The following is a 15,299-nucleotide window of genomic DNA, read 5'->3' as shown; positions in this document are numbered from 1 at the left end:
ACGTTGTCTCTTTGTGTCACGATGAATGGAATATTTACCTGCAGCTGTGCGTGCTTCATGCAACAGGGACATGTTTCCGTGTGGCTTAACGTGCTGCAGCTACAGACAGTTTACACAAAAGGAAGAAAAAGGAGAACGCTGATGCTATTATTAAGAAAGCTCATCAGCGCCTCTGCTTCCTGAGAAGATTACGGAGAGTCGGATTGTCAAGGAGGACCCTCTCTAACTTCTACAGGTGCACAGTAGAGAGCACGCTGACCGGTTGCATCGTGGCTTGGTTCGGCAACTTGAGCGCCCTGGAGAGGAAAAGACTACAAAAAGTAGTAAACATAGACATAGACATAGAAATTAGGTGCAGGAGTAGGCCATTCGGCCCTTCGAGCCTGCACCCCATTCAATATGATCATGGCTGATCATCCAACTCAGTATCCCGTACCTGCCTTCTCTCCATACCCCCTGATCCCTTTAGCCACAAGGGCCACATCTAACTCCCTCTTAAATATAGCCAATGAACTGGCCTCAACTACCCTCTGTGGCAGAGAGTTCCAGAGATTCACCACTCTCTGTGTGAAAAAACACTGCCCAGTCCATCATCGGCTCTGACCTCCCCACCATCGAGGGGATTTATCGCAGTCGCTGCCTCAAAAAGGCTGGCAGCATCATCAAGGACCCACACCATCCTGGCCACACACTCATCTCCCTGCTACCTTCAGGTAGAAGGTACAGGAGCCTGAAATCTGCAACATCCAGGTTCAGGAATAGCTACTTCCCCACAGCCATCAGGCTATTAAACCTGGCTCGGACAAAACTCTGAACATTATCTTGTTATTTGCACTTTATCAGTTTATTTATTGATGTGTGTGTATATTTATATCATGGTATATGGACACACTGATCTGTTCTGTATTCATGCCTACTATGTTCTGTTGTGCTGAAGCAAAGCAAGAATTTCATTGTCCTATCAGGGACACATGACAATAAACTCACTTGAATATTGAAATGAGTTAGCTACATTCAGGGGAACATGCATTACAGATTTGTAAACTTCCCCATCAGTGTCAGGGATTGGGTTGACATAATCGCAATTGGGGTGGCACGGTGGCGCAGCGGTAGAGTTGCTGCCTCACAGCGCCCGAGACCCAGCTTCCATCCTGACTACGGGCTCCATCCTGTCTGTATGGAGTTTGTACCTTCTCCCCGTGACCCGCGTGGGTTTTCTCTGGGCGTTCTGGTTTCCCCCACACTCCAGGGTTGTAGGTGAATTGGCTATATGTAAAATTATAAATTGTTACTTGTGTGTAGGATAGTGGTAGTGTACGGGGCGATCACTGGTCAGTACGGACTCCGTGGGCCAAAGGGCCTGTTTCCACTCTGTATCGCTAAAGTCTAAAAGTCTGAAGGTGTGTCTCGTCCCGAAACGTCATCTATTCCTTCTCTCCAGAGATGCTGCCTGACCCGCTGAGTTACTCCAGCTTTTTGTGTCTATCTTCAAGTGTAGAAGGGTTCTTGGTCGGCGCGGACTCTGTGGGTCAAAGTGCCTGTTGCCGTGCTATCTCTAAAGTCTAAAGTAAAATCTACAAGTGTAGGTGGGATCTTGGTTGGCATGGACATGTGGGCTGAAGGGCCTGTTTCCATGCTGTATGGCTCTCTAGCTCGGCTCTGCAGGTCATGTGATAGACTTGATGGGCAGAATTGGGCCATTCGGCCCATCAAGTCTACTTCGCCATTCAATCATGGCTGATCTATCTCTCCCTCCTAATCACATTCTCCTGCCTTCGCCCCATAACCCCTGACACCCGTACTAATCGTTTTCTCCGTGACCTGCGTGGGTTTTCTCCGGATGCTTCGGTTTCTTCCCGCACTCCAAAGACATAGAAACGTAGAAACATAGACAATAGGTGCAGGAGTAGGCCATTCGGCCCTTCGAGCCTGCACCGCCATTCAACATGATCATGGCTGATCATCCAACTCGGTATCCCATCCCTGCCTTCTCTCCATACCTCCTGATCCCTTTAGCCACAAGGGCCACATCTAACTCCCTCTTAAATATAGCCAATGAACTGGCCTCAACTACCTTCAGTGACAGAGAATTCCACAGATTCACCACTCTCTGTGTAAAAAAAGATTTTCTCGTCTCGGCTCTAAAAGAGTTCCCTCTTATCCTTAAACTGTGACCCCTAGTTCTGGATTTCCCCAACATCGGGAACAATCTTCTTGCATCTAGCCTGTCCAACCCCTTAAGAATTTTGTACGTTTCTATAAGATCCCCTCTCAATCTTCTAAATTCTAGAGAGTATAAACCAAGTCTATCCAGTCTTTCTTCATAAGACAGTCCTGACATCCCAGGAATCAGTCTGGTGAACCTTCTCTGCACTCCCTCTATGGCAAGAATGTCTTTCCTCAGATTAGGAGACCAAAACTCTACGCAATACTCCAGGTGTGGTCTCACCAAGACCCTGTACAACTGCAGTGGAACCTCCCTGCTCCTATACTCAAATCCTCTTGCAATGAATGCTAACATACCATTGGCTTTCTTCACTGCCTGCTGCAAACTAAGATCCGATCTTCTATTATTATTCGCAGCCACAAGGCTTGCAACAAAGTCTGTGTACTGCTGAAAACATCAAGTGTAGTCTGGAAGTCACGAGTGTGGAAAGGGCTGGTTGCCAGGGGTAGGCCCGAGTGTTCCTGCTCCGCCAGCCAGCCAGCCACCGATTCCCACCGGCAGATGCGAGTACAGAACAAGGTTACAACGTGTGATGGGCCCACTCACACGCTGTGGTTTAACGACATCTTTCTTTCAGCAGGGCACAGGGAGGCAGGGAGGCAGGGCACAGGCAGGCAGGGCACTGGCAGGGAGGGCGGCAGGCAGGCAGGGAGGCAGCGAGGCTTCGCTAACGGTGTTGTCTTGCTTTGTTTCTCGTGCAGGTGTGGCTGGCCGCGTGCTATGGGATGGACGAGGACGAGCAGGATCAGTATGAGGTGCGCCTGAAGGAAGTGTTCGACAGCTTTGACGCCATCGGCTGCGGGTCGCTGGGCCACGAGGAGCTGACTGACCTCTGTCACATGCTACAGCTGCAAGATGCAGCTCCACTGCTGCTGCAGACTCTCCTGCAAGAAGACCTCTCTGGCCGGGTAAGGGCACACTCTGTGCCGGCATCATCCTTGGGGGGGATTCCCACAATGAGTTGGCGTTGAATAGTCTCGCTCTCACACGCACTCGACATCTTTGGTGTAACCCAGTCAGATCGCACCACACACGAGTAGGAAGCAACTGCAGATGCTGGTTTAAACTGAAACATAGAAACATAGAAATTAGGTGCAGGAGTAGGCCATTCAGCCCTTCGAGCCTGCACCGCCATTCAATATGATCATGGCTGATCATCCAACTCAGTATCCCGTACCTGCCTTCTCTCCATACCCTCTGATCCCCTTGGCCACAAGGGCCACATCTAACTCCCTCTTAAATATAGCCAATGAACTGTGGCCTCAACTACCCTCTGTGGCAGAGAGTTCCAGAGATTCACCACTCTCTGTGTGAAAAAAGTTCTTCTCATCTCGGTTTTAAAGGATTTCCCCCTTATCCTTAAGCTATGACCCCTTGTCCTGGACTTCCCCAACATCGGGAACAATCTTCCTGCATCTAGCCTGTCCAACCCCTTAAGAATTTTGTAAGTTTCTATAAGATCCCCTCTCAATCTTCTAAATTCTAGAGAGTATAAACCAAGTCTATCCAGTCTTTCTTCATAAGACAGTCCTGACATCCCAGGAATCAGTCTGGTGAACCTTCTCTGCACTCCCTCTATGGCAATAATGTCCTTCCTCAGATTTGGAGACCAAAACTGCACGCAATACTCCAGGTGTGGTCTCACCAAGACCCTGTACAATTGCAGTAGAACCTCTCTGCTCCTATACTCAAATCCTTTTGCTATGAAAGCCAACATACCATTCGCTTTCTTTACTGCCTGCTGCACCTGCATGCCTACTTTCAATGACTGGTGTACCATGACACCCAGGTCTCGCTGCATCTCCCCCTTTCCCAATCGGCCACTGAAAATAGACACGATAAGCTCAGCGGGACAGGCAGCATCTCTGGAGAAAAGGAATAGGTGACGTTTTGGGTCGAGACCTTTCTTCAAACTGAGAGTCCAGGGGAAAGGGAAACAAGATATATAGACGGTGATGTAGAGAGATATAGAGCAGGAGGAATCACAGAGGGATGGAGTGGAACTCTCGTCGGAGAGAGGAGGAGAACATCTTCAAAGTAGACTTACCTGAGGAGATTTTGCAGTGGGGCAGACAGAATTTGTAGGAAGGAACTGCAGATGCTGGTTTTAATGGAAGACAACCACAAGAAACTGGAGTACGTCAAGGTTTGAAGAAGGGTCCCGACCAGAAAAGTCACCTATTCCCTTTTTGTCCAGAGGCGCTGAGTTACGACAGCAACGTCTTGTGTCTATCTTCACACCACACCTGAGTACAGACGAACCACACACAAGCACAAGCACAACAGGCAGTGCACAGAGAAAAATACCAAGAAGAGGCTACAGCATTGGAGCCAGAGTCAGAGTGAAACAGCGTGGAAACAGGCCCTTCGGCCCATCTTGCCCATACCAGCCAACGTATCCCAGCTACACTCGTCCCACCTGCCCACGTTTGGTCCATCTCCGTCCTATCCATGTGCCTGCCTAACTGTTTCTGAAACAATGGGATAGTCCCAGCCTCAACTACCTCCTCTGGCAGCTTGTTCCATTCACCCACCACCCTTTGTGTGAAAACATTACCCCTTCGATTCCTAGTAATTCTCTCCCCCTTCACCATAAACCCGTGTCCTCTGATCCTTGATTCACCAACTCTGGGCAAGAGACTCTGTGCATCTACCCGATCTATTCCTCTCAAGATTTTATACACCTCTATAGAATCGCCCTTCATCCTCCTGCGCTCCAAGGAGTAGAGACCCGCCCTAGTCAACCTCTACGATAGCTCAGACCCTCTAGTCCTGGCAACATCCTTGTAGATCCCTACCTTGTCCAGCTTGACAACATCTTTCCAATAATATTGTGCCCAGAACTGAACACAATATTCTAAATGCAGCCTCACCATCGTCTTATACAACTGCAACATGACCTCCCAACGTCTATACTCAACACTCTGACTGATGAAGGCCAATGCACCAAAAGCCTTTTTGACCACCTTATCTACCTGCGACTCGACCTTCAAGGAACCATGCACCTGTACTCCTAGATCCCTCTGCTCTACAACACTAACCACAGGCCTACCATTCACTGTGTAGGTCCTGCCCTTGTTCGACGTACCTAAATGCAACACCTCACATTTCTCTGTATTAAATTCCATCAACCATTCCTCCGCCCACCTGGCCAATCGATCCAGATCCTGCTGCAATCTTTCACAACCATCTTCACTATCTGCAAAACCACACACGTTTGTATCATCAGCAAACTTGCTAATCTCACCCTGTGTGTTCTCATCCAAATCGTTGATGTAGATGACAAACAGTAACTACAGCATGGATTTACGAAAGGTCAATCATGTCTGACGAATCTTATAGAATTTTTCGAGGAGGTAACTAGTAGAGTGGATAAGGGAGAACCAGTGGACGTGTTGTATCTGGACTTTCAGAAGGCTTTCGACAAGGTCCCACATAAGAGATTAGTATACAAACTTAAAGCACACGGTATTGGGGGTTCAGTATTGATGTGGATAGAGAACTGGCTGGCAGACAGGAAGCAAAGAGTAGGAGTAAACTGGTCATTTTCAGAATGGCAGGCAGTGACTATTGGGGTACCGCAAGGCTCAGTGCTGGGACCCCAGCTATTTACAATATATTTTAATGATTTGGACGAGGGAATTGAATGCAACATCTCCAAGTTTGCGGATGACACTGAAGCTGGGGGGCAGTGTTAGCTGTGAGGAGGATGCTAGGAGGCTGCAAGATGACTTGGATAGGCTGGGTGAGTGGGCAAATGCATGACAGATGCAGTATAATGTGGTTAAATGTGAGGTTATCCACTTTGGTGGCAAAAACAGGAAAGTAGACTATTACCTGAATGGTGGCCGATTAGGAAAAGGGGAGATGCAACGAGACCTGGGTGTCATGGTACACCAGTCATTGAAAGTAGGCATGCAGGTGCAGCAGGCAGTGAAGAAAGCGAATGGTATGTTAGCATTCATAGCAAAAGGATTTGAGTATTGGAGCAGGGAGGTTCTACTGCAGTTGTACAGGGTCTTGGTGAGACCACACCTGGAGTATTGCATACAGTTTTGGTCTCCAAATCTGAGGAAGGACATTCTTGCCATAGAGGGAGTACAGAGAAGGTTCACCAGACTGATTCCTGGGATGTCAGGACTTTCACATGAAGAAAGACTGGATAGACTCGGCTTGTACTCGCTAGAATTTAGAAGATTGAGGGGGGATCTTATAGAAACTTACAAAATTCTTAAGAGCTTGGACAGGGTGGATGCAGGAAGATTGTTCCCGATGTTGGGGAAGTCCAGAACAACGGGTCACAGTTTAAGGATAAGGGGGAAATCTTTTAGGGCCGAGATGAGGAAAACATTTTTCACACAGAGAGTGGTGAATCTGTGGAATTCTCTGCCACAGAATGTAGTTGAGGCCAGTTCATTGGCTATACTTAAGAGGGAGTTAGATGGATATGGAGAGAAGGCAGGTACAGGATACTGAGTTGGATGGTCAGCCATAATCATATTGAATGGCGGTGCAGGCTCAAAGGGCCGAATGGCTACCTGATGTTAGAAGTGTCATGTATGTGCGTGTGGTCCAGTCAGGAGAAGAAGATCGGTTCACATGGATATAACATGACGCAAGAAGGCACAAAAATCTGGAGTAACTCAGTGGATCAGACAACATCTGTGGAGAATAGGAAAAGGGTCTCAACCCGAAACGTCACCTATTCCTTTTCTCCATAGATGCAGTTTGACCGGCTGAGTTACTCCAGCATTTTTGTGTCTCCCTTGTTCTCTAGGAGTGTTGGACGTTCCCTCATGCTGTGCGGGGAAGCCGGAAAGCGCCCATCATCCTTGCACTTCGTCCCCTTTCATGTCTCTTTTTCACGCCTAAAGGGCCTGTCCCACGAGCATGCGACTGCATGCGGCGAGCGCGACCTAACGTGGTCGCTTGATCCGTACGGCCTCGCGGGGCCGGTCCCACTTCGATCGCCGGAGCCGTATGGAGTTGTGCGGAGCTGGTCCCGAAATCGCGCGGGGTTCCGAAAAACTGACCGTGTTCAAAAATTCCGCGCGGCGACGGCTCAACGCAGTACGCAGCGTCTTGACGGGCGTACGTCATGCGCGAACTGACGTGGCCCTCGCTTCCGGTTTGGTCGCGCTCGTCGCATGCTGGTGGGACCGGCCCTGTACTGGGATAACCCTCCCATGTCTCTCTCTCCCCTGACTCTCAGTCTGAAGAGGGGTCTCGACCCGAAACATCACCCGTTCCTTCTCTCCTGTGTCCCGCTGAGTTACTCCAGCATTTTGTGTCGACGGTTTAAACCAGCACCTGCAGTTGCTTCCTACATATAAAACGACGCATATTGGGGTAAAATTGTTGTTCTGCCCTTATCATAAAACACATGTGAACGTTGACAAAGGAACGATGTCTTCAGTGGGAAGGCTGCTTCTATGTTCCCGGAACCACGGACATTGTACTCTCTACAGATGGCCTTGACCGAGGGTGTATGGATGTGATGATACAAAGATGATTTCAGAAGGGCTGTGCAAGCAAAAGCTTTGTGCGTGAGACCTTGGGGAAATATCTTTATTGCTACAGAGTTTGACATATTGTACAGCCTTTGTGCACAGCCTTTGTACATCATCCCATGCTTGGTACTTGACAGAGAGAAATGCACAGCTTTTGATCTCTGTTAGATAGTCCTGGCTTGAAGGGCCGAATGGCCTACTCCTGCACCTATTGTCTATTATTACTACATAATTCCCGGGATGGCGGGACTGACATATGATTGGGTCGACTGGGCTTGTCCTCACTGGAATTTAGAAGGATGAGAGGGTATCTTATAGAAACATATAACATTCTTAAGGGATTGGACAGGCTAGATGCAGGAAAAATGTTCCCCATGTTGGGGGAAGTCCAGAACCAGGGGGGTCACAGTTTAAGAATAAGGGGTAGGCCAATTAGGACTGAGATGAGGAAACACTTTTTCACCCAGAGAGTTGTGAATCTGTAGAATTCTCTGCCACAGAAGGCAGTGGAGGCTAATTCACTGATGTTTTCAAGAGAGAGTTAGATTTAGCTCTTAGAACTAATGGAATCAAAGGTTATGGGGGGAAAAAAGCAGGAACATGGTACTGATTTTGGATGATCAGCCATGATCATATTTGAATGGCGGTGCTGGCTCGAAGGGCCGAATGGCCTACTCCTGCACCTATTTTCTATGTTTCTATGTATATATAGAGTCATACAGTGTGGAAACAGGCCCTTCAGCCCAACTTGCCAACATGTCCCATCTACGCTAGTCGGCCCATATTCCACCGAGCCTATCTTATCCATGTACCTGTCTAAATGCTTCTTAAACGTTGGGCTAGTCCCTGTCTTAACTACTTCCTCCGTCAGCTCGTTCCATATGCCCACCACCCTTTGTATATAAAAAAAAAAGTAACCCCTCGAGTTCCATTTAAATCTTTGCCCCTTCACCTTAAACCCATGTCCTCTGGTTCTCGATTCCCCTGGTTAGTTTTGTTTAGATATCCAGGCCCTTCAGCTTACCTAGTCCGCTCCGACCAGCGATCCCCGCACACTAACACTATCCTACACACACTAGGGACAATTGTTACATTTACACATTGATTCCAAGCCAACGAACCTACAAACCTGTACGTCTTTGGAGTGTGGGAGGAAACCGAAGATCTCGACGAAAACCGAAGATCTCGGCCGGTCACGGGGAGAACGTGCAAACTCCGTACAGACAGCAACCGTAGTCAGGTTACTCTGGGCAAATGGCAGTGACTCAATACGGGAAAATAATTCCCAAACTTTAGTGGATTTTGTTTTGTTATTGTCACATCTGCTGCCTCATGTAAATCATTTCCTGAAGTGGCTGGTGCTCCAGTTCATCGTAGGTGGACTTCTAAAGATGAAAGTTCCCATGTGCTGCCTCTCTTGTCCTGCCTGTACATCAGAAGGAGCAGATCCAGAGCCAGCAGCATTATGGGGGACCCCTTCCACCCCAGCAACAAACTGTTCCAGCTGCTATGGTCAGGCAAACGCCTCCCCTGTCATGCTGTGAAAACAGAGTGGATGAGACGGAGTTTATTCCCACAGGACTGTAAACTCTTATCTCACCAGGGACTAATTTTTGTGTTGTCTTTTAAATTTTTTAAATATTTTTTTATAACATGTAAATACTGATTCCGTTGTGTTCTGTAGTTTTTGCACAATCCGCAGGCATTGCCACTTCTATTTCACTGCATATCTTGTATGTGTATGTGACAGGTAAACTTGACTTGACTTGACTTGGCATCTAGTGCACAAATGTAAGTTGGTTGTGTGTGAAGTGACTACTGTAGGTGGCTGAGTACCCAGGTGCCATGAACTGCAGTGAGGTGAGCCGGTGACTCTGTGATCTGCTTGGCCCGCTTTGCCAAGCCACTCATCACTATGGAGATGTAACTAGATACCGTAGTCAACAAATAATCCCTGGTTGACTGTGAGTTGAAGGTGCGACTGAGTTTTCAGCATCAGAGGATTCTCCGTGCTGTGCCTCCAGTGTTTGAAGTCTGGCGTTGGTGCTCAAAGACGTGTTGGAACTGGGGCTCTCCCTACACCTGTTGCCGACGATGTACCTGCACACTGCTGCATATTAAAAAAAAATCTAAACTAAATTTAGTCAATCGTTTTCAAAAATAATATTTACAAAGCAAAGCACGGTGGCGCAGCGGTAGAGTTGCTGCCGAGTGGGCCTGTCCCACTTAGGTGACTTTTTAGGCGCCTGCAGGAGACTATGCAATCACCACATGTTCGCGGGTGGTTGCCGGGTTGTACATATACACACACTTAACACAATTTACACAAACATCCATCACAGTGAATCACCACCACCACCTCACTATGATGGACGGCAAAAGTCTTATCTGGTCCCTTTGTTCTTCTCCCACGGTCCAGCAGTCCAACTGCAGCCTCGAGGCGACTGGGGCTCCCGTTGCTAAAGCCCCCGGCGGGCGATGGTAAGTCCCGCGATGTTAGGGCGATGTTAGGCCCCGCTCCGAGTCATTTAAACCCCCGCGATTCCGGCAGGAGAAGTTGCCGTTGTGGGAGCTCCGAAAAGCGGCCTCCCACCAGGGACCTGCGAGCTCCCGATGTTCCTGTCCACCGGGCCTGTGGCCGGAGCCTCCGAAGCTCCGAAGTCGGGTCGCAGCTGCGCGCCACCACAGCTCTATCCGCTCCGAAGTCGGCCAGCTCCGGGATGGCGAGTCCGCAGGCTCCGCAACTGGAGTCCTCAGATTGGTACTGTTTGGAGGCTGCCGCTGGCTCCACGATGTTAGGCCCAACGACACCGGAGACCCGACAGGAAAAAGTAGGCCCCCCCGTCCAGGGAAGAGATTAAACGATTTCCCCCACTCCCACCTCATTGAAATTTGTTTTTTAAAGACAGAAGGACTGCAGTCGCTGATAGCAATTATCTTTTGCACGTTGTTCAGTGTCGAATTCTGTAAATATGTTTGGTGGAATAATGTTCTAGGTTGTGCTGCGTTGGTGCTAAATACAGTCCAGCCAACCTGACATGGAAGACACCGAATGCTGGAGTAACTCAGCGGGACAGGCAGCATCTCTGGAGAGATGGAGGAATGGGCGACGTTTCTGGTCGAGACTCCTCTTCAGACCGATCTGGATTCTCTCCAGCATCCCATTGGGAAAATCAGTGACAGAATATTAGATTCTGCATGTGCACGGAGAAGCCGCAAGGACTCGCAGCGCCAGAGGCCCGGGTGAGATCCTGACTATGGGCGCTGTCTGTACGGAGTTTGTACGCTCTCCCCCGTGACCCGTACGGGTTTTCTCCGAGTGCTCCGGTTTCCCTCCAAAGGCGTGCATGGTTTGTTTTTTTTTTTTTTTTTTAATTTTTTTTTTTAAATTTTATTTTTATTAGAAGTACGGTAAATTACAATCCTACACAACACATATATCTTAATACATTTTTTGTACCGCTTCATTTTTTTTGAGCTTTAAGAAAAAGGTAGAAGTAAGGAAAGTAAAGAAAGTGCAAGAGAGTCGTGCAGTGCAAGAGTGTTGGGAAAAGAAAGCCCCTTAGGAAAGAAGTTAGAGAAGGAAGTAAAGTGAGAAAATAGACCCTAGAAAAGAAAGAGAGAGAAAATAGAAACAATCGCTCTATTATAACATTAAACTCCGCAGAAAGGGGACTACCAACCAAGTCTGTTTTTGTTATTTTACCTCCCGTTACCAGGTCCTGATACCACTTATTTATATATTTGGTTTTTTTTTTTAAATTACTATTGCACCTCATACTTGTAGGGTGCTCCGGTTTCCAAGCACACTCCAAAGGCGTACAGGTTTGTAGGTTAAATGGCCCTAGTAAATTGCCCCGAGTGTGTGGAGAGTGGATGAGGATGTGGGATAATGTAGAACTAGTGTGTGTTAGCTGAGTGGGTGGGTGGAGTGGTGGATCACCTGGCAGACGGCTAGTGCCACTGTATCCAACCCTCCAGCACAGCTGGCTGCTGCACGGCAGAAATGACAAAGAGGCAGGTGGTGGAAGCCACTGCCTTCAAAAGCAGGCTTAGCCTCAGCTTAAAGATGCTCTTTTATTCATGCAGCTTGGATTGTATCCTTGGAGAAAGTGCTGGCAAAGGTCTCCCTCTCTCTCTCCTCTCCCTCCCGCCCTCCCCCCCTCTCCCTCTCTCCCCCGCCCCTCTCCCTCCCCCTCCTCTCTCCCCCCTCCTCTCCCCCCCCTCCTCTCTCTCCCCCTCCTCTCCTCTCTGTCGTCCTCTCTCTACCCGTCTCTCTCCCCCTCTCCCCCTCTCTCACCCCCTTTTGCTCCACAATCTCTCCTCTCTTCCTCTCACCTTCCTCCCCTCGCTCCCCCCTCTCTCTCCCCATCTCTTCCGCTCCCTCTCCCCCCTCTCTCTCCCCCCTCCTCTCCCCCCTCCTCTCTCCCCTCCTCTCTCCCCCCCCCTCCCCCTCCTCCTCTCTCCCCCCCCCCCTCCTCTACTCTCCCTCCCCTCCCTCCCCCGCCCTCCTCTCCTCTCCCCCCCTCCCCTCCTCCCCCCCCTCCTCTAACCACCCCCTCCTCTCTCTCCCCCCCTCTCTCTCTCTCCTCTCTCTCTCCCCCCCCTCCCTCTCTCTCTCCCCCCTCCTCTCTCTTTTTTCCACTCCCTCCACCTCCTCTCTCCTCTCACCCCCTCTCTCTCTCTCTCTCCCCCTCCTCTCTCCCCCCCTCCTCCTCCCCCCCCCCCCTCTCCCCCCCACCCCCTTACACCCCCCCCCCCCCCTCCCCCCCCCCCCCCCCCCCCCCCTCCTCCCCCCCCCCCCTCCTCCCTCCCCCCCCCCTCCTCCCCCCCCCCCTCCCCCCCCCCCCCCCCTCTCTCCCCTCCCCCCCCCCCTCCTCTCCCCCCCCCTCCCTCTCCCTCCCCCCCCCCTCCTCTCCCCCTCCCTCCTCTCCCTCCCTCCCCTCTCCCCCCCTCATCCCGCCCTCCTCCCCTCCCCCCCCTCCCTCCCCCCCTCCTCCCCCCCTCCCTCCCCCCCCCTTCCTCTCCCCCCCCTCCTCTCCCCCCCCCTCTCTCCCCCCCTCCTCTCCCCCCCTCCTCTCCTCCCCCCCCCTCCTCTCCCCCCCTCCTCTCCCCCCCCCTCCTCTCTCCCCCCCTCCTCTCCCCCCCTCTCTCTCCCCCCCCCCCCCTCTCCCCCCCTCCTCTCCCCCCTCCCCTCTCCCCCCCCCTCCTCTCCCTCTCCTCCCCCCCTCCTCTCCCCCCCTCCTCCCCCCTCCTCTCTCCCCCCTCCTCTCTCCCCCCCCTCCTCCTCTCCCCCCTCCTCTCCCCCCCCCCTCCCTCTCCCTCCTCCCCCCCCTCCCCTCCCCTCCCCCCCCTCCTCCTCCCCCCCCTCCTCCCCCCCTCCTCCCCCCCCTCCTCCCCCCCCTCCTCTCCCCCCCCTCCTCTCCCCCCTCCTCTCCCCCCTCCTCTCCCCCCTCCTCCCCCCCCTCCTCTCCCCCCCTCCTCTCCCCCTCCTCTCTCCCCCCCTCTCCCCCCTCCTCTCTCTCCCTCCCCCCCCCCTCTCTCTCTCTCTCCCTCTCCCCCCCCCTCTCGGAGAAAGCCCACACAGGTTTTCCCCCTGCCAAGTATCGCGCACAAACCCCCACACTGCAGCAGAGCCACTGTTGTGCCACTGCCGGTCGGAACACCTGTTGAATGTTTAGTAGAGTGTTAAATTTGTTCATGATACATGTTTTTTTTTTTTTAAATTTCTATTTATTTTTCATGCACACTGAATGGACACTGGTTGAGCAACGTTTTTTTGTTTCCTCTGGGTATGCGAATACTCAGGAAATGACAATAAAGATATACAATACAATACAATACAAGGTCACGGGGAGACTGATTAGTTCGGGTGTCAGAGGTTGTGGGGAAAAGGCAGAAAATGGGGATTAGGAGGGAGAGACGGATCCGCCATTATTGAAGGACGGAGTAGACTTGATGGACCGAATGGCCTCATTCTGATGAGCATAGAAACTGCACAGACCGCCCCCGTGGTCAGGATGGAACTCTGGTCTCTGGTGCTGTGAGGCAGTAACTCTACCAGTGTGAATGAATGTTTGCGTTGAAATGTGGGGAGGTGGTTGCCGGCCAAAGTCCTCGGTGGGGTGTGGCTGGGGACGGTGCTGCCGAGGTTTGCCGCTGGGGCAGAGGAGCAGCTGCCTGTCGGTGAGCAGCTGCCCATCCCAGGCCTGGGCCGGGCCTGGCACTGGCCTGCATCCATCGTGCTGTGAATACACACACTCCGCGCACGGCCCCATTGTGACCAACAATAGGCGCTGCTCCTCAGTGAAACTGCAGCCCTCCGACAATGGGGAGGACACACACACGCACAGAATCTGCTGCCCTGGCTGTAAACGGTGGGATCAGTTGCCCCTACGTCACGGCCCTGGGTCTGATCCCTTGACCTGGCCTGTGATCCGTCACCTGCAGTGAACTGTGTCCACGGATCTGTCGTCCAGCACAAGGAAACGTCACCCAGAGAGCAAGAGAGATGCAGAGTGCTGGAGCAACTCCGCGGGACAGGCGGCAACACTGGCGAGAAGCAATGGGTGACGTTTCGGGAGTCTGAGAGTCAGTCTGAACAAGGGTCCCAACCCGAAATGTCACCTATTCCGTTTCTGTCTCTCAGTCTGAAGAAGGGTCTCGACCCAAAACGTCACCCATTCCTTCTCTCCGGAGATGCTGCCTGTCCCGCTGAGTTACTCCAGCGTTTTTTGTGTCGGTTTAAACCAGCATTTGCAGTTCCTTCCTACACTCTTATAGAACACACTGGAGCTAGAGTTGCAGGGAACACATTTTTTTTTCGTTTGGAGATGCAGTGCAGAAGTTGGCCCTTCGGCCCATCCTGCCCGTACCGACCAACGATCACTGCACATTAACACTCTCCTGCACGCCAGGGACAAATATACCAAGCCGATCAACCTTCAAACCTGTTCGTTTTTGGAGTGGGAGGAAACTGGAGCACCCAGAGAAAACCCACACTAACACGCTGTATAGACAACACTCGATGTCAGGATCGAACCCGGGTCTCGGGTGCAATGTGAGGCAGCAACTCAACCATTGTTCCATCGTCTGTAGCTCTGTCTACAATGAAGTGACCATTGACTCATCTACTCCCACCTTATCGGAAAGGGAACAAATGATATTTCTTTAATATTAAGTTCCTGGAGGCAAATCTCTCCCTGTGGTTACTGGACAGATGTTTGCCAGTGTCACGAACCACACAAGATGGTGCACACATCTGCATTAGTGTGTGTTCTGTACCTTTACACAACTTATGGCTGCTGAAAATGGACAGCTGGTCTACATCGGTGAGACCAAGCGTAGGCTTGGCGATCGTTTCGCCCAACACCTCCGCTCGGTCCGCATTAACCAACCTGACCTCCCTGTGGCTCAGCACTTCAACTCCCCCTCCAATTCCGAATCCGACCTTTCTGTCCTGGGCCTCCTCCATGGCCAGAGTGAGCACCACCGGAAATTGGAGGAGCAGCACCTCATATTCCGCTTGGGCAGTCTGCACCCTAGCGGCATAAACATTGACT

General features: G+C 51.3%; 1 protein-coding gene across 1 annotated transcript in view; it reads left to right on the top strand.

Annotated features, from left to right (window-relative positions):
- nin (ninein (GSK3B interacting protein)) overlaps positions 1 to 15,299 on the top strand; it is a 162,069-nt gene that overhangs the window by 31,486 nt on the left and 115,284 nt on the right. The window contains exon 2 of the mRNA XM_055641229.1: positions 2,929 to 3,135. Within this exon, the coding sequence (XP_055497204.1) occupies positions 2,953 to 3,135 (183 nt within the window). The 5' untranslated portion in view covers positions 2,929 to 2,952. The remainder of the gene's footprint in view (positions 1 to 2,928; positions 3,136 to 15,299) is intronic.

This window comes from Leucoraja erinacea, chromosome 9 (genome assembly GCF_028641065.1).
Source record: "Leucoraja erinacea ecotype New England chromosome 9, Leri_hhj_1, whole genome shotgun sequence".
In the NCBI taxonomy this organism is placed as follows: Eukaryota; Metazoa; Chordata; class Chondrichthyes; order Rajiformes; family Rajidae; genus Leucoraja; species Leucoraja erinaceus.
The sequence above is the reverse complement of the archived record's forward strand: the minus strand, read 5'-3'. Positions and strand labels throughout refer to the sequence as shown.